Source organism: Vulpes vulpes, chromosome 12 (genome assembly GCF_048418805.1).
Source record: "Vulpes vulpes isolate BD-2025 chromosome 12, VulVul3, whole genome shotgun sequence".
Taxonomy (NCBI): Eukaryota; Metazoa; Chordata; class Mammalia; order Carnivora; family Canidae; genus Vulpes; species Vulpes vulpes.
Window position 1 is genome coordinate 137,075,660 of NC_132791.1, and position 25,803 is coordinate 137,101,462.

Consider the following 25,803-nt stretch of genomic DNA (forward strand, 5'->3'; position numbering starts at 1 on the left):
TAATCATGGAGGCCTTCCAGTTTCAAGGCGATGGAGAGGATACTCCCTCTAATGGGGGACTGGGAATGTTCTGGGACTAGAACCATGGCTGTTTTTGTAAAATATAATGTGCCACAGTCTCTAAAGGCTGACCTTCTCTCTTCCAAGTCTATGAGACTGCCCGTAGCTACATAGTTTACATGCCATGGGTCCAGCCATGCAGAGACCAAACCTCCCTTATAATTCCTAATTTCTGGAAAAAGAGCTCTAATTGGCCTAGGCTGAGCATGACAGTCACACCTGGTCAACTCAACCATGACCTAGAATTTGGCCTCTATTAACATACAACTATAGTCAGAAGGTAGGGAGCCACAATAGAAAGAGGGGCACCTGGATGGCTCAGTTGGTTAAGTGTCTGACTCTTGGTTTCAGCTCAGGTCATGATCTCGGGGTCCTGGGATCAAGCCCTGAGTTGGAGTCTGTGCTCAGTGGAGAGTCTGCTTTAGGATTTTCTCTCTCCCTCTCCCTCTGCCCCTCCTCACCACTCACTCTTGCTCTCTCTCTCTCTCTCTCTCAAATGAATAAATCTTAAAAAAAAGAAGAAGAAGAAAGGAGGACAGCTTTCTAAGCAAGAGGACTTGTTTCTAGCTCTCAAGGCAGTCTGCAAAGTGTCAAAGCAAGTATGGCAGATTTTCTTTAAAAAACTATGTGCTCTGTCAAGAGACAAGTGTAAAACAACATGACACAGAAAGGTTAGATATAAAAGGATAGGCAAAGTTTATCAGACAAATGCAAACAAAAGAGCTGGGTTGGCAATATAAACATCAGATCGTGAGGACTTAAAAGTGAAAAAAAAAAGCATTACATAGGATAGAAAGGGTTATTTCACATTGATAAAGAGGACAGCCACAAAGAAGATGTAAGCAACATGAGCCTCTTTGTGCTGAATAATGTGGCTTGGGAGCACATAAAACCAATCCCATGACAAATACCAAGAGAAAATGACAGGAACACAAAATAGTGGGAGACCCTAACACATACACATACCTCCTTCTTTGACAGAATAAGTAGGCAACGAGTGAATTGGTATAGAGAAGAACTGAATGATGTATTTCATGTGTCTGATTGAATAGATATATGCCCATTTTGTACCCTCCAAAAAGAAAATATACCTCTTCTCCAAGTACGCACGAAACATTTACAAAAATCGATCCTATGGTATCCTACAGAGGAAATATCAATAAATTCCCCAAAGCAGAAAGTGTACAGGCCCCGTTCTCTGACCACAATACAATAATACAGGGGCCAGGGGCACCTAGGTGGTTCAATGGTTGAGTATCTGCATCAAGTCATGATCCTGGGGTCCTGGAATCGAGTCCTGCATCAGGCTCCCCGCAGGAACCTGCTTCTCCCTCTGCCTGTGTCTCTGCCTCTCTCTGTGTCTCTCATGAATAAATAAAATCTTAAAAAAAAGAGAGAGAGAGAAAATAAAAGAAAATTAAGTGCCAAAGCTCAAACCAATAAACCCAAACACTTCAAAATGTAACAACACTCTACTAAAGAACTCTTGGGTCAGAGGGAAAATGAAGGCTGCAATTACAGATCATTTAGGACATTGCAACAATAAGAACATTGTGTATTGACACTCACAAGAAAATGCCAAAGACAAATCAGAGCTAAAGACCATATTAACAGAAGAGAGGAAAAGTAAATGGACCAAAGATTCGAGCCCAGAAATAAGAAAACAAAAACCAACCAAACCAAAGAAAATTAGAAGGGTAGAAATGAACAAGGCCAAAAGCATAAAGATTTGAAGACAAAAGAAAAAGAAAGAAAGAAACAAAGAAAGAAAGAAAAAAAAAAGAATTGATATGTATATGTATAAGAGGTATTATTCTTGGGAAAAGAATAATAATATGAATAAATCAATGATCTAGAAAACATTAACATAGAAAATTAAGAGTAAGAAAGAAGTTGGAATTTCATGTACACAGGATTTTTTTGGGGGGGGGGATGTTATAGTTTTAAACTAATAAAGTTTCAAATATCTGATGGATATATTTAAGAAGAACAGAAATTACAAGTTGAATTTAGAGTTGGAAAACTGAATGGGTAAATATGCAAAGAAAATGTTGCCGAGTGTGAGAAGCAGTGTGCGTAATGGTTAAGGATGTGGGCTTTCCAGCCAACTCACCTGGGTGTGCACCCCAGCTTCACCTGTTAAGCCAATTATTTGACTTCTGCAAAATTCAGTTTCCCTAACTCTAAATTCCCTAACTCTAAATTGGATATAAGATGGATACAACAGGGTTGCCTGGGTGGCTCAGCAGTTTAGCACCTGCCTTTGGCCCGGGATGTGATCCTGGAGTCCCAGAATGGAGTCCCACATCAGGCTCCCTGCAGGAAGCCTGCTTCTCCCTCTGCCTATGTCTCTGTCTCTCTCTCTGTCTCTCTGTCTCTCTCCATCTCTCATGAATAAATAAATAAATAAAATCTTTATTAAAAAATGGATACAACATCCATCTCCCAATTTTTTTGTTGTGTGGTCAATGAAACAATAAATCATCATCTTACTATGGTACTAACAGAAAAGTTCCCCCCAAAGACACCAGACATATTTATTACTGCTTTCCTCCAAAGTTCCAAAGAACAGGTATCTCAGGTGCTATATTAATAGTTTCAGGGCACACAGAAAAATGGAATGTTATACAGCTGACTTAACAAAACCATTATCTGGATGCACTAACTTGATGCACAAGAAAAAGACAAACTTTCTGAGTATGTATGAACTAAATAAGACATATGCAAGGGGCGCCTGGGTGGTACAGTTGATTAAGCATTGGAATCTTGGTTTTGGCTCAGGTTGTGATCTCAGGGCTGTGAGAGTGAGCCCTCCTCCCCCTCCAGCTCCATGCTTACCACAGTGGGGGTGGGGTCTGCTTGAGATTCTCTTTCTCCCTTTCCTCACTGGCACGTACTCTTTGTCTCTTTCTCTCTCTCTCTCAAATAAATAAATAAATCTTCAAAAATTTATAAATAAAATATATACAAATAGAATCCAGTGTTTTAATGAAAGACTATGACACCAAAATAAAATAAGAGAATTCCCAGGAAGAGACGAATGGCTCAGTAGGAGGAAATCTGTCAGTCTGTCAATCCATTTCATCACGTGGCTGGGCAGTTTACAGTGTGTTGACCTAGAAAGACTGCTTTTCATTAGTTGCCAAAGGAAATAAGACATGGCAGGGACTGGTGTTCAAGGTTGTTTGGTGTAACATTACTGAGCTTTAAAACATTCTAAATATACAATAATAGGGGAATGCTTAACTACACCTATGAAATAAACATATTATGCTTAAGTTCTAGCTATATATTATAGACTATTCTATAGAAAGGACTATTGTGAAACCGTATAAAATATTTCATGGAGGGACGCCTGGGTGGCTCAGCAGTTGAGCGTCTGCCTTTGGCTCAGGTCGTGATCCCAGGGTCCTGGGATTGAGTCCCGCATTGGGCTCCCTGCGTGGAGCCTGCTTCTCCCTCTGCCTGTGTCTCTGCCTCTCTCTGTGACTCTCATGAATTAAAAAGAAAACCTAAAAAAAATATTTCAAGGAATATTTCAAAATGTGAAAATATATTCAAGGTAGATTGTCCATTAAGTATAAAGGAAACAGATTAAAAGTAGTATATTTGGGACACTTATATCTGTATTTATCTATGTGTGTATACCTACATATACATATGAACATTTAAGTTCTTTCTCTTTGCTATTATAAAGATGCTGCAATGACTAACCTCATACATTGGTTATTTTGCACAAATAGGATCAAATCATCGTATTTTTCTCCAATTTTAGAGCTGACAGCTGATTCTCACTTGTGCAAAATGACAAATGCAAAAGGTAATTCATTGTTATATTGTGTATGTGTGTGTGTGTCTGAATGTAAACATACACAGTAATTTACAAGGGGAGAGAAACAAAAGAAAATATAACAAAGTGTCATGGTGGTTAGTTTAAGACAGTTTTAATTTTCTTCTTTGTGATTTAAATTTCTTTCCTTAATTGAATGTTAGCAAAACATTCAAAGTACTGATTCAAACAAAAGAAAAGCATTGCATTTGTAAACAAAATATCTAAATGCAAGACCTCTATCCTACTTGCAAACTCATCTGTAAAGAAAAAGTATCAGGACCACCTCAAATGAGATATTTAAAGATTTTTTTTTTACCATTTGGAAATTGGTGGCCCAGTAACATAGATTCAGATCAAAATCAGTATGAATATTAGTTTTCAAAAATTTATGTGTGTAGCACAAAACACAGAGCACAGCTGGTGACCAAGAAAGACTAACTGAACCTGAATTGATGCCGCTTTCTTTATATATGTATACATAAATGTATTTTTTATTGGTGTTCAATTTGCCAACATATTCGATGCCGCTTTCTTCAGTGGCACCTAGATTCTAAAATGGAAGATTAGAAGTGTTCCTATTTGTGCAAAATAACAAATGTATGAGGTTATTCATCGCAGCATATTTATAGTAGCAAAGAAAAGGAACTTAAATGTTCATATGTATATGTACATATACTCTCCATCATTCATTCCACCTGGGCTCTTCCATTTGTTGCAACTGTCTCTCTGATGCTGCCATATTGCCTAATAACAAATAAACCAAAATAAATAAATAAATAAATAAATAAATAAATAAATAAATAAATAACAACAGAAAGCAGTGACACCGGTTTTCTCCTTGCCTCTGGAAGACAAGCAAAAAGGGAAATATATATATTCTTTATCTCCCTTCCTGGATTCTCTCCTCTTGCTCAAATTCAGGTCTGGTGTAGAATTGATACAACCTTTGGAAAATGTTTTTCCCCTGGATGTAACTTCATAATCTGTCTTGGAAGGGAAGAATACTGTGATGTGAGAAATTCTGGCTTGATGCTCAAACCCACGCCCCCATTGGATGGTGTCCATGACTATTTAAAGAGGATGGTCTGAACCAAAGGAATGATGTCATGATGATTCCATGGGTAGGGGAAATTTTGCCTACTAGGAGTACCCAGTGTCTTGGAAATGGACAGAAACTAGAGCTAAGAAGAATCTAGATGAAAAGATAGATCATGGGCCTGGGTTTCGGAGGTGGCTATAAGAACAGGATTTGGGGTCTCAGAGATGGTAGGTAAAGGGAGGGAAATGATGGACCATGACTGGGGTTCTACATTGAAAGCCCATGAAACAGCCAGACAGAGGCTTGACCATTGGACAATAAAACAATGAGAATGCTCAGGTCAATTTGGGACACGGTGGTTTGGGCGAAGGGCAGGAATTTCAACGCATGTCCCTAAGCTGTTTATAATTGAACCCTACAGACTGGATGGACCTGGAACGAGAGGTGTACATTTGAGAACTCTCAGTTTGGGCAAGAAGGTAGAGCCTTTGTGAAACACCAGTATGTCGAAAATACGAGAAGAGAGAGGATCTGGTGAGGGAGCTGAATATTTAGCAGCCAGAGGCTTCAATGCCAGGGGTATAAAAAATGGTTTCAAAAGCAATATGTAAGGAAACAGAAGCAGATCTTTGAGCCTCCAGAGGATGGCATGACTGTAAATCATGGTTTAGATAAACTAAAGCAAGGACTTCATGCCTCCTCTTCCCCTTGTTTTAGTTGAAATCAGATGCAAAAAATACAATGTTGAAGTAAAAACACAGGGCCGAAGAGTGCTTTTGTGGCAAAACCACACCTGCATTCAGTTTTAGGAGCCCTTAGAATGCCTTGGAACTCTGGGCTTTGGCAACTGGGACTCTATTAATTTTGTGACTTGTTCAATCCATGTGGACTTTGCATTTATAACAAAAATAAATGCTTTCAAAATGTTGGGCTGTGTCATTGAGAGGCACAGAGCCTAGAACCCAGGGCTCGTGATCCCGAGCAGTGGACAATTCACATCAGCTTGCCCCATCTTGGGCTGCACTCAGACATGTGTAAACAAAGGCTCAGGACAAACCAAAGCCCCATAAAGGGCATCCTCTTCCTGGCTAACCCCACCCTAAAACACTCCTCCCCCTAAAAGGATCTACTTCCCCAACCCAGTTCCCCACCCCATGCATATCTACTTGCCAAATGCCCCTTAGTCTCCAACCTTCTTCTCCACCTACCTCCGCCCCCAACAAACCTCTGTTGCCGGTCAACCAGACACATACAGATGTGGGTGGGTCTCCATGGTGACAGAGAAGGAGAGAGATGCCAATAGCAGAGGAAGGTTCTATGCACCCAACACACTGCCTCCTGCCCTTCACATTTCCAGGGCATCAAAGGGCCCAGGCTTTGCAGAAGGGCTTCATTGGACTCAGAGAAGCCTAGTAGAGGTCAAGAGAGGCACTGTTGTGTGGGAGAGACAATGGAATGCCTGAACTCTTCTTTAATCATCTCTTTTCTATGATTTCCAGGTGATCATCAGTATAACCATCCGATTTTAAGCAGTGCTGCCCAGACCCCTACACATGGTGAGAGACGGCTGTGGGCGCTTCACATTCCATCCCCATTCTTACTGGCTCCATCCTGATGACTGATGTCCATCAGGCATCAGACATATGGTCATGATTCACTGAAGCCCACGAGGTGCAAGGAGCCCATAATGGCTCAGTCCCATGCTTAGACCGTTGTCCCCTCATGTCCCACCTCTGGAACTGGAGTGATCTTCCACTGTGAAAGGGAAGGAGTGAGACCCTTCCCTACCCCATTCTCATGTGCGATCCAGATCACTTCTTGCAGTCATAAATTCCATATGTTCACAGCAAGGGGTGAGCACTCTCCTTTGCCCAGGGCGCTCGTGGTACCATTTACTAATAGCATGTGACTTGGCATACATTCTATCAATCCACCCCAGGCCAGTTAAAGTTTGCTAACACTCAAAACCAAACTGGGGGACCTGAGCGGTAGCCCCTTGGCAAGGTAAGGAAGCAGCAGGTTGTAGAGCACAGGAGCAGGAGCATGGCTCCAGAGGTTTACAAAACCACGCTTCCTTCTCATAACCTCCTCCTGCCAGATTGCAACTTTAACATCTGGAACTGCAGAGGAAAACTATTTTTGGTACCTGCTTGAAACTTGGTAGAACATAAGACAGCCATGTAAATTACGAGCTATCAGTCATCCTTCTGTCTTTGCTCTGAAGGAGTGAAAACATCATTAAATTTTAGTGAGAAAGAAACTCAAAGATAAAATCTGCAGCTCGCTTGGCAGAGAGATCGACCACTCTCCTGGGAGATCATGCTCTGCGTCAGCATTGAGGTGTTGAGCATCATAATTAGGACAGAACTGGACTATTCTGATGGCCCCCCCTCTAGGGCTAGGCTCCTAGTGGAAATTTGTGATGAAAGGGATAGTTTAATAAGCCATTTCCGGTTGCGGGATCTGGGATAAACCAGAACTGGAAGACACTGGAGATCAGTTAAGAAGGAGCAGGTTACCAGCAATGATGTGGACGATGGGAAAAGACAGAAGGTTCAGATATGAAACGTGATGGAGAAAATGTAGTGACTCGCTGAATATGGCTGATGAGAGTCAACTGTGAATAAAATGGCAAGCTATGATCAATGAGAAGAGTGGGGGTTCTTTGGGACGCAATCTGAAGAGGTAGGAAGGCAGCTAGGGCATAGAGGAGAGGAAGCTGTCAATGGTGAATTTGGGTCTGGACCTCTAAAGCTGGAGGGACCATAGGGTAGTTAAGAAAAATGACTCAGCAGGCAGCTAGAAATGCAGACATGCAGTCTGGAGTCAGGTTACGGCTGAAGATGTAAGTTATGCTTTGGAAGCAGGAACAGATGCCCTGGGAGTTGGTGTTGAGGGGGGGGCGCATTTTGTGTGAGAAGGCTGAAAGAGAAAAGCAGAAGGCAGAAGCTGAGAGCCTGGGGGATGCCCATGGTGATGACGCAGCTGCAGGAAGAGGAGCCAGAAGAGGCAAGCGAGGAGTGCTCTGCTTGCTCCTGAACATTCTGGAAGGATAAGTAGCAGCTGGTTTTCTCCAGAAGTGGCCAACACAAGCACAGCCTCCTGAGGACAGAAAGAAGAGCCATTCTTCCCTGTTCCTCTCCCTGTCTTCATTTTCCACCTGTTACAAGGAGGTGAGGGTAGATAGATCTAGTCCCTGACCTTGAGCAAATCGCAGCCTGGTAGAAGCAGAGTTTTCTCTGTATCTGTTTCTTGGAGGCTACACTTTCCCCCCGAGGAGCTAGCAGAGTGACTATTAAAGGGGAATGTGTCCTGTGTCAACTTGATTAACCAAAGAGCATTAATTGGATTCTTATTTAGGGCCAAACACTATGGAGGCATCAGACCAATTAGAAAGTAAGTTTAAAAAAAAAAAAAAAGAAAGTAAGTTTTTGCTGTCAAGGATATGGCCATCTTTGGCGATCAACAAGACCGGCTCAAGTCAAATGATTAGAGATCACATAGGCACTCAACTGGGTGGGATTGCCTGGAAAAGCAATAGGGGCTTGAAGACCAGATATCACCACGGGCTGAGAAGATGTGACATTGCCATAGCGAAGAGTCTTGAGCGAAGAGAGAATTTGGACAGAAAATGAGTAAGGAAGGGCATGGCACTAGGAGAGAGTGCATGAACAAGAAGACAGGGGTAGTCATGGTGGAGGCAGAAGACAAAAAAGATCTGGCCTTGGCTCAGCAGCATGAGCTGAAGAACAGTGGGGCAGGCGAGGTGGGGGTTGGTAAGAGCATCCAGAAATGTTGCGTTGGATGTGGGTGACCTGAGCTGTGCCCTCAGTGGGAATATGATGCCAACAGGGAGAGGGGAGCTTCATCCTCCCCAGCATCACCAAAAGTGAAGAAACGAGAGCTAGGGGACTAGTGGCTGTTACCCAGCTCCAATAGCAGTGCTCCCAGCTTCCTGCCCACTCCGCTTCCTGGCATCTGTCCCGATCCATGCCAGGGAGGCTCTTCTGTACAGCATGTTCTGATCTCTCGGGGATGTAGAGCGTCCCTCACCCCCTCACATATGTATCAAGCTGGCATGAACACCAGCTTATTGGCTGGGCTCCCCTAGCTTCATCTCCAGTATTTGGGGGGACCAGTGAAGGCAGGAAGGATAGAGAAGCTGGGAGTTCCCTGTAGCAAGGCTGCCCTTGGACCAAGTATAGCAGTGCTCCTCGTTGTCCCCTACTTCACAGAATCCCTGACTTCCAGAGTTTGGCATTCTCTTTGCCAAGAGGCAGGGGAGCCACAGCCTGGCCCTTCTTGGGGGTCCCAAACCAAAGAGGAGGGAGGGACAATGAGAGAGCCACCTGCCTGCCTCATATTGGGGAATGGTACCACTGTTTCTCCAGCAGTACCTGTTGACTTCTTGCTGACACACAGCAAGTCAATCAAGCAGCAAGGCCTGCTTGCTTCCTTCCTTCTCAACCACTCCCTTGCCCATACCTGCATCTCCTCTCTTGCCCCAACCACAGAGCCCAGCTCAGCTCATTCACCTCATTATTCATCCACCTCATCACCTGCACATCTTCTCTTCCACTACTGCCCCCAGTCCTCCCCCCCCCCAAGTCTGGCATTGAATACACTCCCTTCTCTCTCTTCAGATTTTGGAATCTCAAGGTTCTAGCTCAAGGGAAGGAGGGAGAAAAGGGAAATTATGTGCTAAGCATTTTGCCTACATTCTTTCCTCCAGTGGCTCAGAGATAGCCAAGGGGGCTTCAAAGGGAGGGCTTGGAGGAGGAAAAAATGGCTCTGGAGCTCACGGTGACCTGTGGGGCTCAGGGCTTGGGGAGGTCTAAGGCAGAAGCGGTGATGTGAGGGATAGAATGACATCATGGGACATGTGGGATGGAGTCTCAGTGGAGCTGGGGTCCGAGACCCAGGTCTATGGGTCTGTGGACAAGACCAGTCACTCTACCTATTTTAAATTCAGATTTTTCTGAACCTGAGAGCTAGGAGGTAAAAGACAGAACTTTCACACCAAAGAAGACAATTTTATGACCCCCCTCAGCTCTATCAGGCATACGTCTTCATCAGATACAGAGGAGTTTGCCATTAAAGGAAGGGCAACCCCCCAGCATGGCTAAAACAGCACCTGCCACTAGGCTTGTAGACAACTGGAACTGGGTATGAGCAAAAAAGAGTTTGCTCTTTTTTCCTAGCTTGTTTTAGTTAGGAAACTGAGACACCAGCACCACCTGTGTCCTAGCACAGTGGCGGGGTGGGGGCCAGGAAAGCAGGATGAGGAGAGATAGAATCTGGACCTTCCTTGGCCCTGCCTGCCCTTTGTCCTGGCTAATGCCATGCACCCCTCCCTTCTTTTGCAGAGAAGCCACGGATGAACAACATCCTGACATCGGCTACGGAGCCCTATGACCTCTCTTTCTCCCGCTCCTTCCAGAACTTGGCCCACCTACCCCCATCCTATGAGTCAGCAGTGAAGACCCACCCCAGCAAATACTCATCCCTGAAGAGGCTAAGTAAGTGGGGGTTTCTCGGGCTTGGGCTTTGCCTCTGGGCCCTCTGTGGCATCATCCTGTTTTTCTCTCCTGCTCTGCACCTGAGGGGACAGACGTGGAGTGCTGAGAATAAAGAATGAGGTATAGCTTGGAAGAAGAGGATGGGAAGCCCCTGTGTTTGTTCTTTATGGTGGCCTGAATCCTGCCCACAGATTGAATAGAAGCCACAGAATCTTGGATCCACTTTCCCATAGGACACAGGCCACGGAATCATCGGATCCACTTTCCCATATGATAGAGGCCACAGAACCCTTGGATCCACTTTCCCATAGGACAGAGGCCACAGAATCCTCAGATCCACTTTCCTATAGAATACAGGCCACGGAATCCTCGGATTGATCTACTTACCCATCGGACAGAGGCCATGGAATTCTCAAATCTACTTTTCTGTGGGAGTCAGCACTTCAACTCATGTACCCGTTTACCTGCAAGAGAAAGCCCTTCTCCAGCCTCAGCCAGCACCTGCCACCTTCAAACAGTGAGCCTTCGTCAAGCTCTAGCTTATCTTGGAGTGGAGGCTACCAGTCCCATAGCTTTCTCTGAGACCATACACACACACACACACACACACACACACACACACACACACACGAGACTTCCCTTTGAAGGGCCCAGAAACTAGCTCCCTCCCTAACCCAGCCAACACTGTCTTAAGAATCTGAGATTCCAGACTCCCATGCATGCACCTCATTTCATTGAGTGCATTTTGTGCAGTAACCTCGGCTCTGCCATGTGAATCTAAGAAGGCTCTGGACATGGGTGGGTTTGAGACCCAGTAAAATGTCAAGAAGGTACATGGCCAGAGAGCTCTTTTTTCCTAGCTTTCTGAACCTTGGACCTTCTGCCTCCATGTCCCCATGGGTCTATTTTAATGACCACCCAACTGCGGGGCTGAGCCTCTGCTTGACGCTACAGGGTAACCTACCCTGATGGAGTTCATCCCGTGGATCTACATCAGCCACTTCCAAGGTGAAATAGTGAATTTCTGCGGAAGAGAAGTGGGGGTCCCTGATGATCTGAGGAATCTGGTGAATGGTGGGGAAGAGGGAGGCAAGGTTTACCCACCCGTGATCCTCTGGGAAAAGTGTGGAGCAGTCAGCATCTCCACATCCTGCAGAGATTTTGAGGATGGTAGGAAGCCTCTTTCCTGAAATTTGGGGCAAAGCAGGCAGGTGTGTGTCCGAGGTAAGTTCAAGGGTATAGCAGTCCGTGTGAGCGTGGGAGGGCCTCCTGGATGGACAGAGGGCAGAGCATTGAATGTGGTCCACAGAGAGGATGGCTCTGGCCTGCTCATATTGTGGGCACAGGTGAAGTAGGTGTAGGCTTGATGCTGTGTGAGTGGGGCTGAGGCCTGTGCAACTGTTTCCTATGCACTGGCTGTTACTCCAGAGGAGGTGTTACTATGTTCCTAAGTTACCAGCTAAGCATTTCCACAAGTGCCTCCTGGTTGGAGCATCTTACTTGACTGTAGCAGGAGTCTGGCTCTGCAACCCAGCTTCCTTGGAGAGAGGCTCCAAATCTCATTGGAAGGCCACCAGCTGCTTCTTGAGTGTTTTAGCTGGAGCCCTTCTGTTTCAGGACCGTGGTATGGTCGACATAGCTCTGGAGCAGGATTTCAGGGGCTCGGCCTTGCCATCAACTCTGGGGACCTTCCGGAGACACCTGCATCCCTGGAAACTGAAAGCGACCCTGAGCCAGGGGCATTAGCATTGCCAGGGAGCTGGTGAGAGGTGCAGCCTCTCTGGTCCACTCCAGGCCAGGAGGTCTGAATCGGAATCTGCATTTAAGGAGACCTCTGGGGACTGGTTCTGCACATTCGGTGGAGAAGCACTCCACCTGTCGGGGCTCCAGAGTTGGAGGTTAGTCGTCGTGTCACCTCAACTGACTTCTCTCTCTCTCTCTCTCTCTCTCTCTCTCCTCTCTCTCTCTCCAGCTGACAAGGAAGCTGATGAGTATTACATGAGGAGGCGGCACCTGCCTGACCTGGCCGCCCGTGGCACCCTGCCCCTCAATGTCATCCAGATGTCCCAGCAGAAGCCCTTACCCCGCGAGCGACCCCGCCGGCCCATCCGGGCCATGTCCCAGGACAGGGTTCTGTCCCCAGAGCGGGGCCTGCCGGACGACTTCGGCTTGCCCTACGACTGCATCCTGTCCGACGAGCAGCTGCTGTCCACGGAGCGCCTGCACTCCCAGGACCCGCTGCTGTCCCCGGAGCGGACGGCCTTCCCCGAGCAGTCCCTGTCGCGGGCCATCTCGCACACGGACGTCTTTGTGTCCACGCCCGTGCTGGACCGGTACCGCATGACCAAGATGCACTCCCATCCCAGTGCCTCCAATAACTCCTATGCCACCCTGGGCAAGAGCCAGACGGCCGCCAAGCGCCAGGCCTTCGCCTCCCGCAGACACAACACGGTGGAGCAGCTGCACTACATCCCGGGCCACCACACCTGCTACACAGCCAGCAAGACGGAAGTGACCGTGTGACTGGCGGGGCGGGGCGGGGCGGGGCCGCGGGAGGGGGCGGGGCCGCGGGGAGGGGCGGGGCCGCGGGGCGGGGCGGGGCCGCCGGGGCGGGGCGGGGCCGCCGGGGAGGGGGCGGGGCCTCCCCTCCGCAGGAGGTGGGGGTGGGCCGCCGCCTCTGCCCAGAAAGCCATACTCCGGGGGACACAGCCCGGTGGCCTGCCACAGCACCCTCGGACCTGGGATCTCGAGCGAGCTCTCTCACTCTTCCGGAAGCATCGAGGGGAGTGAGGAGACGGGCGAGGCCCCAGTCCCACCTCCCCACCGGCCCCAACCACCCCGCCCCCAACACCACTCTCTCCCTTTCAGCCCCAGGTCCCCCTCCCCACCCACCCCAGGGGGCTCAGCTGCGGGGTCCGTCAGCCAAGAGACCCTGGCCTGACCTCGGTCCGAAGCCGCCTGGGTTTGGACTGGCCAGCAGGTGCAGTCAATGGGCTGACCCAATAGGCTACTTGGTCTCATTCATTTACCTACAACCGCGTCACAGAAATCTTCTAGTGCCTACAAACTGCCTGCTCGCTCTCTCAGAGCCAGGGAGCTGCTGTGTCCATAAGCACAATAACGTTCTCTTCTGCCTGCTGGAAATCTCTGGTCCCCACTGAATGGCCCTTCCTTCGTGGACCCCCTCTGGCCCGCCCCCCCTTCCCTGGGCCCCTCCCCCAAGACCCAGGATAGGGAGGGGTTCCCTTTCTTCAGCTGCCTCCCCAATGTTGGGAACCCCGCTCCGGGTCGAGCTGAGCTGGCTGCCCCACCTGCAGACGCCCCAGCCCCTCCCCTCCCCCCGCCCCCCGCCCCCCGCAAAGCTCTCTGGGGCTTTGCTCTAGCCCACCCAGAGGAGAGTCACAATGGGGTGCAGGGACTTTTGGGGTGCCCTTCCCGGCAACCTATTTCCACACTTCCTCCAGGCCTCTAGGTCTGAACTGTGACCCGACACTCAGGCCTGCCTTCCCCTCCTTTGCTCTGCTCCCTAGAGGCGTCTGCCCAAGGCCAGAGAGCGGAGGGTGGGGAGGGCCACTGTGACGCCCTGGGCCTCAGGGGCTCGTCATTCCCATCACCCCAGGCTCTCTGCCTGTCTCCCACTGCACAGGTCAGGCAGGCTGAGGCAGAGGCTTCTAGAGAGGGTGGCTCAGGCCCAGCTGAGGAGGACCCCAGGCAGTGGTCCTGCGCCTTGCCCATCCCTCTCTCCCCACCACTGCCCACCTGCTTGGCTCCTTCTCCGTTCAATGCTCGCTCTCTCTGCCTCCTCCCCCTGCATTTCCATTACTCAGACCAGTGCCTCCTCTGGAACAAAGCAACAGAGACCCATTAGCAAACACAGATAGTGGTACTTACTCCAGGCTATGGGTCTAGGGGTTAACTGGGCAGCTCCCCATCCCTCCCCTGCAGGGGGCACTTGGGCACCAGGCAGATCCAAGCCTTCAGCTCTGTCGGGAGGCCACCCCTGCCAGCCCACCTCAGCCTCTTCTCTGCCTCTAAACTGGGCAGTGGGCAGTGGGCAGGGTGTAACAGGCCCCTGGAGAGTGAACAGTGAGCTAAGCAGCATCCACCTCCCCAAGACCAGAGCCTGGGGGGAGGGAAGGGGCTCCCCCATTCTCAGGGCCAGGGCACTTCCTTGGGCTGGGGCTAGGGGAATCAGCCCCAGACTGTTGGGTAAAAGGTATGATACAAAAAAAAAAAAAAAAAATGTGACTGTCACCACACTCAGACTCCAAGCAATGACCGTAACCTGGGATTTTAGGTTCCCCTGGTTCTGCATACGGCATGTATGGTCCTTTAAAAAGGAGGTCAGGCAGGGGGAACGCCCCAGTGTCAGCCCTGGGAATTTTTAATCTCACCAAGTCTACAATCCACAGAAAACTCAATCGACTGAGTCCTCTAACTTATTTCAAGAATTCCAAAGCTCTTGTCTCCCCCTCAAGGCTCAACACGAGGGGATTAAGCTGGGGGTGACAGACACAGATCTCAGCTTCTGCCCTGGGATAGCACTGGAACCGGGAGGCTGTGAGGACAGGGATAACTCTGCTTTCCTCCTCTACAAACACATAAACCTTCTCAAGGGCTGGTCCCCAAGGGTTTATGAGAGTTTGGAAACCAATCTACACGGAGCAGTTGGCCACTCCCGGAAACAAGGTGTGTCTCTCACAGCTGGTCCCCCCCAAACCCTATGCCCTCCAATCCAGCCTCCCCTCGAAGGCTGCCTGTTGGTACAGAGGGGAAAGGGTGACAATCCCCTCCCCAGGTGTCTGCACACACATACACCGTGAACGACAAACCCGATCTCACCCTGAGGTCTGAAGCATCTTCTTGGCACCAAGTTCTCCAGGCATCAAGATGATGCTTCTCTACTGCCCTGTCTGTCTGTCTGTCGGTCTGTCTGTCTCAGGGGCTGTCTGATAGGTTGATTCCAAAGTGTTTCCCATCTCAGCCTTATTGTCGTCCAGTTTAAAACCTCTGGTGTCAGATCAGAAAATTCTACCCAATGCTTAAATGCTTACTTTGTTTAAATGATTCTTCTGCTTCACACTTGGGGAAGGATGGAAGAAGGACGGAAGGAAGAAAGCAAGGAAGGAAGGAAGGAAGCAAGGAAGGAAAAAACTGAAGTCTACAAACATGCTCTACTGCAGTTCTTCATTTCAAAACCCATAAAATTATGTCTCAATAGGGATACAGAAATATCTCATTTGTTCAGTTGTCCCGCCCACGCTCAGAGAACAAGCAAAGCCACATGACCAGACAAGTTCACACAGAGAAGAGAAGGTTCTGGGCGGGAATCCAGATATCATGACTCCCAGCCCCACCAGGCTGGTGGCCACTAGCACACATCGAGGGGCCACCCCATCCTCACAACGAAAGCCCTCCTTTCCCGGCAAGGGCAGCCCAGGGTCCTGAACTTCCCTCTGCTTGTTTCGCTCTTTCTGTGTGTCTCCACTGCTCTGATGAGAATGGATGGGGCTCTACACAGGCCCTCTCCTCCCCTGAAGGATCTCATGGGTCTCCTCACGGGTCTCCTCCTCTGATGGCAGTGAAGACCTCCTGATCTCTCATGCCCCTCCACCTTCCCTGTCTTACTTCTTCCAGTTAACTCTTGGCTTCATAAGTTCATAAGTCACAAAGGCTTTCCCAGGAATTCCTTTATCCCCCCTAGCTGGGGTTCTAGCCTTGGGGCTTCCCAGCATCTTGGATGATGGGTCTGCCTTCTAGAAAGTTCCAGAGTTTCCTTTAATCCTAACTTCTCCTCTCTTTCCACTCTCACACCCAGAAACTCTTGTTTTAACCTTAATCTTCTATGCCAGTTCAGTCTTTCCTTCCTCTCATCTCCCTGGCCCTGTCCTCTTCCTCCACGTACACCTTCCATCTCTAATTTGTTTTTCTCTATCCTGCTATAGTCCATAATTCTAAAACTTATAGAGTCCTCAGTGAAAACAAGCAAAGAAGGAGACAGTCTTCAAGACTTCTGCTTGCCTCCTTAGTTTATCCTTGACCTCCTGTCCCTATAAGATGATGCCTGGGCCATGCAGCCAAGAGCTCTACCCCTCTGGTCTTTGGGAGGGTAGGGAGAGAAGCTGGCCTGTCAGAGATGTCATGGTTGGAAGGTCAGCTTTGGTTCCTGCAGCTGGCAAGTCCCCTGAAGCTCCTGCCCAACCTGCCATGAGCCCAAAGGCTCCTGCTCTGGCCAAAGATTCATATCCTTGATGGCTCTCGGCCACTGTGCCACCTTGCTTATGCCTGTCCTGCTTGTGTGTGTCACAGATTTCCCCTTTGTGTCAAAAGATGGGAGAGCATCATGACTCTCCAAGCATGGAGAAATATCCATTCCAATCGCCCTGCCACCAAACAATCCATTTTTCTTCCCAGATACTTTGCCACCAGCCTTTCATCCTCAGATTCCATCCAGAGGCAACCGTGGATTTGACCCAAGGTCATCTGAAGGGGCTTCTGATGACCTGGACCCTAGCAGCACCTGCTCTGAGAAGGGTTGACATGTTACCTCCCACAGACATTCCTCCACCATCCTCCCCAAAACTGGGAAATTTTGCTCTGGAGTATTTTCAAGGAAGCTTGTCGGGTTTTAATGAAGTATTTTTCAGGGTTCAAATGTTATTTTTTATAAATGCAGCATTTTAATGACAGATTCAATATGAAAGATATGTCTTCCTGGGCTCTATATTTAATTTCAGAAGGCAGCATATTACAGGAGGAAAAAGCACAGGGCTGAGGCTCTTGGAGACATGGCTTTGGCCCTGGCTTTGTCTCCATCTTGCCTTGTGACCAAGGATGAGTCACGATCTCTCTCAGTGCCTCAGTTTCTCATCCGTAAAACGAGGGGCTTTGACTAGATGAGTGCTGACGCTTCATCCAGCTCTTATTTTCTAGGGCCTTCATTCCACATTGGCACCCCCTTCTTTTCTTCACATTTCTCCTCACCGCAACTGAGCTGCACAAATCTCATTATGCCTGCCCCATGGTGGCATCCTCAGATGCTCTAGGCAGTCACCAGACTCCTTACTAGAGCCTGAGGTGGGATCCATGGTCTCAGCCACCCAGGATGTCCTCATATCTGCAGGTGGAAGGGCCTACCCATTCAGTAGGTTACCAACAGTGTTCTTCATGAAAGCCCTCTCACAGAGACACGTCTAATTCATCCTGGGTGTCTGTGTCATTAGGGAATTCTGAGTTGGAAGTGTTCATTTTAATGTGGTCCTTGAAGCTGGAGGGAGGCGGTTCTGATTTCAGAGAGAGGACAGGCTGGAGAAGAAGGGTCCAGAGCATGGCCCATAGGAGTGTAAAGTCTGTATTTGAGGACAGCTTGGAAATGCATGTCAAGCCACAGAGGAGAATACATGGCAAAAGCTCTGTGTTCAAATGGATGTTACTCTATCTCACTCCAGAACCTGTGTCCTGAAGACCGAGTCTGGACACCAGGCTCCATCCCAACTGGAGGAGGGGGAGGCATCAACCCCTGGGCTGCTAGGAGGTGGACGCTCACCCCAGGCTAGGAGTTTTCTGGTCCCTCCTCATGACACTACCGTCCTCCTGGTGAAAGCTTGAGAACTAAGAGGACAAGTCTGCATCATCAAACCCGTCTTGTAAATCAGCAAACACATCAAACTTCCCATCAGGAAGAGAAACGACGTTGTATGTTTCCTTAAAACTCTCCCTCCTGAGGGAGAGGAAGACCCCATGCTCCCCTTTGCTGCCCACTCCTGCTGTACCCCCTGCAATGCCACTCCATGGGAGGACTCATTCATTGGCTTCGTAGTGGCAAATATTCCTCTAGTTCTGTAACTCAACTAGACATTTTGTAGTAAAGAATTCTTGAAATTCTCGAATAAAAAGCAATTCTTACTGTAATATTTTTAGTTTGGGGACACAATTTCCTAAGGGGGGGATTAATGAACATTTATATGCATTAGCCCAATTTATGGATTCCGTGTTTATTATATGGTAGTACTGACGAAAAGTACCTTTCTATCTGTACCTTTGCACAGTTTCTCTGTTCCTCGTAAGGAAGCTTCATGATGAGCAGTGCTCTTGCACCTGCTGTTTCTGTACAGATCTCATCATTCCACTTACTTGTCAAAGCACATTCTATATGTACTGTAAACAGGTATCACTTTAGTAAGATTTAGTCTTAAGGATTTTTTCCACTTTTGTCAGTAACAGATATTTATGGATTAAAAAAAATAAAGCCGTTTCAACATAACCTGTGTCTCTTAAAGTAGCCACATGCTTACTTTTATAAACATAGAACCAAAATGGAGGGATGTAGACCACTGGAGAGGCGGGGGCAGAAGCAGGGGTTGGCTGCATATGAGGGACCTGTATTAGGGTGATGCCCACAATTGTATAAATGTACTAAAAATCACCAAACTCTATATTTACAATGGGTGAATTTTGTGATATTCAAATTAAGCCTTAATAATGCTTTTAAAAACAACGAACCCGAGAAATGTAGGTAGGTAGGCTGAGGATCAGTGCCAATGGACAAGGTATAGGAATTCAAAGCAGAATTTGAAGTTATAACTTTGTATCCATATTTCTCTACTCTGGCACTATTGTTCTTAGACATTAGGTTTTAGTTTGACTTTACAGTTAATTCCTGTAGTTAGCATAGGTGGTTAGAGTACTGGTGGTTAAATATCCATGCCATTTAAACCAAACAATCAAGTTGCACTATGAAAACTGATTTAGATTTGGAGTCTTGCTCAAAACCCTCTTTCTCTGGACTCGCTTTTTCATATTATTTTCTTTGGCACATATTCACTGTTGCTGCTAAGGTCATCTGTTGTTCTGTGTTTCTGAATTTCCATCATAACCTAGATACTGGTGGGCTCAGGTTCAGCAAACAAAGTGTTGCCAAACAGGACATGGTCTTTGGCCGACTTCAACACCTCCAGTAGCTCCTAGACCCTACAGCGAGTTATAGTCTCTTTCCAACTGCCTGACTCCTTTGTAATTAAAACCTTTCTCGTTGAAGGTGTGGAGTTTATATTCAAAAATCCTTCTGGGGCACCTGGGTGGCTCAGTTGGTTAAACGCCTGCCTTTGGCTCAGGTCATGATCCCAGGGTCCTGGGATTGAGCCCAGTGTCGGGCTCCCTGTTCAGTGGGGAATCTTTTTCTGCAACCCCCACCCCTGCTCCCAAATAAATATTTTAAAAATAAAAATCTTTCTATTATCTCCTACAAATGGATTCCTCACCTAAAACGAAGTCACAAACTTGTTTACTATTCTAATACTTAATAACACATAACCACACATATTATGAGGTGTCCTTCGCTCACTATAACAATCATTATTACAGTGTATTGCTTCTAAGTCACTCTATGATGACCAAAGCAAATACACATACACGTATAATATTCATTATGGAAAGGAAACCCAAGGAGCACCTGGGTGGCTCAGCAGTTAAGTGTCTGCTTTGGCTCAGGTCATGATTCCAGAGTCCTGGGATTGAGTCCTGCATCGGGCTTCCCACAGGGAGCCTGCTTCTCCCTCTACCTGTGCCTCTGCATCTCTGTGTGTGTCTTTCATGAATAAATAAATAAAATCTTGAAAGAAAGAAAGAAAAGAAACCCAAACAAAAACAAAATTCTGAATTGGAGAATTTTTTTAAAAAAAAGTATAATTACAATGCTTACACATACCTATAACAACTAAATTAGACTAGCAACATGTCCCCTAATATAAAAATCTAAGAAGGTCTTTTTTTAATTGAACAGGTTAGAATAAGGTGTAATCAATATAAAAATGGCCAAGAGGTATGGATCAGAGTTCTGAATATGCTTTAAATGGTATTTCTAAAATACTTTAAAAGATTCTCCTCTTAAATAGCTTAAATATCCCTCTTTAAATACCATTAACTCTGGTAATTTGTTCAATGTTTTCTCTTTGATTCTTGGAGGTAAACCTCAATTTAGCCTATCCCCATTGTCACTAATTTCAAATCGGTTAAGATCTGAATAAATAAGGTGAAAGTATACCATCAACAACAAGCCAAAGCCAGAGAAGACTCATATTGGGATTCCTGGAATGCCAGGAGTCTTAGATAGCTTTTCGTCACTTTGGACACTGATCCTTCCCCTCCCTGGTTGATCCTGAGAAGGAAGGCCCAAACCTCTAAGAAGGAGTAAGAAAGATTTTTCCTTCAAGATTCTAAGAAAAGGAAGGACGCTCACTGGACTGCAGTGTGTTAGGAGTGGACAAATTAGGAAAAGTAGAGGTTGGGAATGAGTGCTTTGAAAGTTCCAGAAGGAGGGATCAGTAACTTGCTGTTATTCAGAGGAAGTAGGAGAGGCCACTATCTGTACCATCACCTGCCACCATGGCAGGGAGGAAGAGAGCTTGGGAGGGCCTGGCAGGGACAATGAAAGGACAGCCCAGATGGGACACTTATCACTTCTGCTCAGAGCTTCTTGGTCAGATCTGGCAACACAGTCCCACTATGCTGCAAGGGAGCCAGGAAGTGTGATCTGATGATATTCCAGACAGATGGGGAGCAAGAAACATCCAGCAAGTGGCATTGATGACCTCTATAGTTGCCACATGCTGAGAGCAAAAGACTGGGAATTTACAGAGGCAAAAACCCCCTTTTCATTTCCTGCTCTCTGCAAATAGACTCTCTATCCCTTCTGTATGTGGTTCCCTTCACACATGGTCACACCTGACTGAAATGACATCCTCGGCAGTTACGTTTGTACAATATCCTCGGCCCCACCCTCGTGGTTAGCTGACACAATCTTTTTGTGCCCCAGTTCCAAAACTCCTGAGAGAAAACCTGAAAGTCTCTGCTATGACTCCCTTATATATCAGTCATCTATTGCCATATGATAACACCCCCTAAATTTAATAGCATCAACAACAGTAATCATTTATTGTTGTAATCTCTCACGATTCTAAGAGTAGGCTGGGCTCAGCCAGACAGTCCTCACTCAAGATCCCTTATAGGATTGCAGTCCAGTGGTAGCTAGGCTGGAACTAATCTTCAAAGCTTTCTTTCTCATTCACATGTCCAGCTATTAATGCTGGTTCTTGGTTGGGACCTCAACAGGGACTATTCACTGGAATGCTTACATGTGTCCTCTGCACATGGCCTGGGCTTCCTTATCACATGGTGGCTGGATTCTAAGAGCAAGTATCTTGAGATAGGAGAAAGAGAGAGAATGTGCACAAAAGGGAGATATTGAGAGTGAGCCAGGTGGAATCTGTATGTGCTGTAGTCTCAGAAGTCACATAGTGCATTTTCCAGGTAGAAGAGTTATGAAGTGCTAGCCAGGTTCAAGGGGAGGGGACACAGGTTCTATGGTCTAAAGGGAGCATAGCAAGCTTACATCATAAGAAAAGCATGTTGATGGAAGATATTGCTAATGGCCATCCTTGGAAAAGGCAGCCTGTCACACTTGGGGCCAAATATCTATCCCTGGTCCCATAGCCATGGTCAGAGAAACCTGGATCACATAATCTGAAATGGCTACAATCATCTGCCCCTGGAGTTGTAGGCAGTTTCTAGGAGATGAAATGTAGGCTAGGCCTAGACATAGGGCAGCTTCTTTATAATGGGATATCCCTTCAGTGTCGAGAAAGCATCCCACAACGCACGTACATTTTAGCTCCACCCTCAGGGCCCCAGAGAAGGCAGCAAACAAGTTAGACTAACAGTGGATTCTGTGAAATCACATTAAAATATGTCCCTACAACAGGGTGATGATTTTAAACTGCATTGGGTTCCTCGTCTTTCCTTTTATCCCCACTATCTTCCCCACCAGACCATACATCAACAGTCACCCTCCATCTACTCTGCCCCTAGGGAAAAGGTAGAGAGACCAGAAAAATAAATCTTTGTTCAACCTTGACTTTCAAAATTGACTTTTATCAAGCTCACAGTAGCAAAAATTCTTGTGTAATTGCAAGCGCAACATAGTGGAAAGGAAGTGTTTTCTTTGATATTGCAAGCTGACCTCTGAGTATCAATGATCTAAGCTTGATTAGGAAACTGAATAGACTATGTATGGGATTTGGTGGAGGAGTACTTGCCTACTATGCAGGAAAAGGAGAAATATCTTTCTTTCCTGGAGGAGAAATTCAGGGAGAATCAGAGAAGTGAGTAAGACATAGATATCTCTGAGAAAGTCCCATTACCATGGGGTGGCCTAGTAAGACTAGGAAGGGAGGGAGGTGGACAACAGAATCCTCTGTATAAGTTGGAGGATCTGGGAACAGTTGGGTGTCTGCTCAGCTTCCTGCCGGGAACTCCAAGAGGAACATTTTTGATGAATGTTTTATGCCAACATATGCCTGGTCTGGCAGCATGGAAATGGTAGCAAGATAGGTCTATAGAGAGTGAGCCCTTTCCCTAACTTGAACCCCAGGCCCCCAGCCCCTAAGTGATCCCCAGAAGACAATGTGTGTCCTGGGTAGGAATTTGAAAGATATTTCTGAAGACTGAGTATCCCAGGGCTCACAACAACAGATAGCCACCATTACAGAGAAATGAAGAGGAGGGCAGCCTGGGTGGCTCAGCAGTTTAGTGTCACCTTTAGTTCAGGGGGTGATCCCAGAGACCCAGGATCGAGTCCCATGTCAGACTCCCTGCATGGAGCCTGCTTCTCCCTCTCTGCCTGTGTCTCTGCCTCTCTCTCTCTCTTTCTCTGTTTCTCAAGAGTAAAATTAAAAAAAAAGAAGAAGAAAGAAAGAAAGAAAGAAAGAAAGAAAGAAAGAAAGAAAGAAGAAAGGAAGGAAGGAAGGAAGGAAGGAAGGAAGGAAGGAAAGAAGAAAGAAAGAAAGAAAGAAAGAAAGAAAGAAAGAAAGAAAAGAAAGAAAGAAAGAAAGAAAGAAAAAGAGAAAAAGAAATGAAGACGAGCAAAAGCTGCATATCTGAGTTATGGTGATACATTTTATTTATTTTTTTAAAGATATTTATGTATTTATTTATTTATTTATTTATTTATTTATTTATGAGAGACAGAGAGAGAGAGACAGAGACACAGGCAGAGGAAGAAGCAGGCTCCATGCAGGGAGCCTGATGTGGGACTCGATCCCGGGTCTCCAGGATCTGGCCCTGGGCTGAAGGTGGCGCTAAACCCCTGAGCACCTGGGCTGCCCATGGTGATACATTTTAAAGCTGGTACTTGAGACCCAAGATCTTCCAAGACTGGTCTCAAGTCTTTAATCTAATAACCTCTTTAGACACTTAAAAATTATTGAAGATCCCAAAGAGTTTTGTTTTGGTTAAAAATTGTCGAGGGGGCACCTGGGTGGCTCAGTGGTTGAGCATCTGCCTTTGGCTCAGATCATGGTCCTGGGATCTAGGCCTGCATCGGGCCGCCTTCAGGGAGCCTGCTTCTCCCTCTGCCTGTGTCTCTGCCTCTCTCTCTGGGTCTCTCATGAATAAATAAATAAAATCTTTTAAAAAATAAAAATAAAAATTATTGAGGATGCCCAAAGAGATTTCCTTGAGTGCAACATATCTATACACACTTTTTATGTTAGAAATTTAAATGGAGACCATTTGAAAATTTATCGATTAAATCATTTAATAAACAACCAACCCATGATGTGTTTCTTTTTTAAGATTTTATTTATTTATTCATGAGAGACACAGAGAGAGAGGCAGAGACATAGGGAGAGGGAGAAGCAGGCTCCTCACAGGGAGCTCGATGTAGAACTTGATCCTGGAACTCTGGAATCATGCACTGAGCCAAAGGCAGATGCTCAACTGCTGAGCAACCCAGGCATCCCCCAATGATATGTCAATAATATGTAAATTTCTGATATGTTTATCAGAAATAACTGTATTTTCAAAAAAATAGAAGAGTGGAATTATTTTACCTTTTTTTTTTTTTTTTTGCAGATTTTGTTAACATCCAGCTTATTGGAAGGTAACTAGGTCTTGATGCCTATTAGTCAGTTGCATTATCACACCTGTATACCTTCCCCCAGACCCAGAGGAAACCTCAGAAACAGGGAGGAGAAAGAGAAGCATCAACAGAGGAGACAGAGACAAAGCCCCCCTTTCCCACTGACACTGGGCAGCCCAAAGTAAGCCTGACCAGAACCTAAAGCCAGGCTTTAGTTTCCCATTTATTTGGAATTGTTATTATAAGGGTGTGGGCATATTATTAAAGTTTGTGTTTTTTTAAGCAAACTCAACACCCAACATAGGGCTCAAACTTACAACTCTGAGGTCAAGAGTTGCATGCTCTCCTGACTGAACCAGCCAAGTGCCTCCGAAGTGGGCATATTATTAAGCTAACAAGTTACCAAATGACTTCTCATTTTCTGAGAATAATCTGAAAAGCAGGGGGTGAGAGGAAGGAGTAAAGTTTGCTAATGCAATGGCAAGATTTGCTCGCTTTACATAATGGTTATAAAGATAAACACATCATTATTAGGCAGCCATAAGGAAGGATGAGCTCCTGCCATTTGCCACAACATGGAGAGACCTAGAGGGTATTACGCTAAGTGAAATGTGACTGAAAAAGAAATAATCATAGGATTTCACTCGTATGTGGAGCATTAGAAAACAAATGAACAAACAAAAAGCAGAATCAGACCTATGAATATGAAGAACTGGTGGTGGCCACAGGGGTGGGGGGAGATGGGCAAAATGAGTGAAGAGGAGTGGGTGATCCAGGCTTCTAGTTATGGGACAAATAAGTCATGGGGATAAAAAGCACAGAATATGGAATAGTTGTTGATACTGAAATAGTACACTTGCAGCGAGCACAACTAACATATAGAGTTGTTCGTTGACGACATCATACACCGGACAATCAGGTAGCTTCATGTGTCAACTACACTCAAATAATTTAAAGATTTTATTTATTTATTCATGAGAGACACACACACAGAGAGGCAGACACAGAGGGAGAAACAGGCTCCCTGTGGGGAGCCCAATGTGGGACTTGATCCCAGGACCCCAAGATCACAACTTGAGCTAAAGGCAGACACTCAGCCTCTGAGCTACCCAGGTGCCCCTCAAATAATTTTTTAAAAAAGATAAGCACACCATGCATGGGACCTTTACAAAATACCCCAGATTAAGGAAAAGGGAACATTCAAAAAAGGAAATTCAAAAAAGGATCCTAAAATTGTTGGAATGGGAAATTATGCGACATCCTGGCTAGACTCCAAGAAGACTGGGCTTTTATGCATCAGGAGCAGAAAAGCTTAGAGAAAGACAGGATGGAAATGGGTAAAGGATAATCTGAAAAGCAGGGAGTGGGAGGAAGGAATAAAGTTTGCTAATGAGATGGCAGGATTTGCTTGCTTTACATAATGGTTATAAAGATAAAC

At 46.3% G+C, this 25,803-nt stretch overlaps 1 protein-coding gene across 1 annotated transcript in view; it reads left to right on the forward strand.

The window, feature by feature from the left end:
* The window catches only part of SHISA6 (shisa family member 6), a 282,711-nt gene extending 263,998 nt beyond the window's left edge, over positions 1 to 18,713 (forward strand). Inside the window, exons 4-6 of the mRNA XM_026005688.2 lie at positions 6,431 to 6,487; positions 10,298 to 10,450; positions 12,423 to 18,713. Coding sequence (XP_025861473.2) covers positions 6,431 to 6,487; positions 10,298 to 10,450; positions 12,423 to 12,973 — 761 coding nt within the window. The 3' untranslated portion in view covers positions 12,974 to 18,713. The remainder of the gene's footprint in view (positions 1 to 6,430; positions 6,488 to 10,297; positions 10,451 to 12,422) is intronic.
* The last annotated feature ends 7,090 nt before the right edge of the window (positions 18,714 to 25,803 follow it).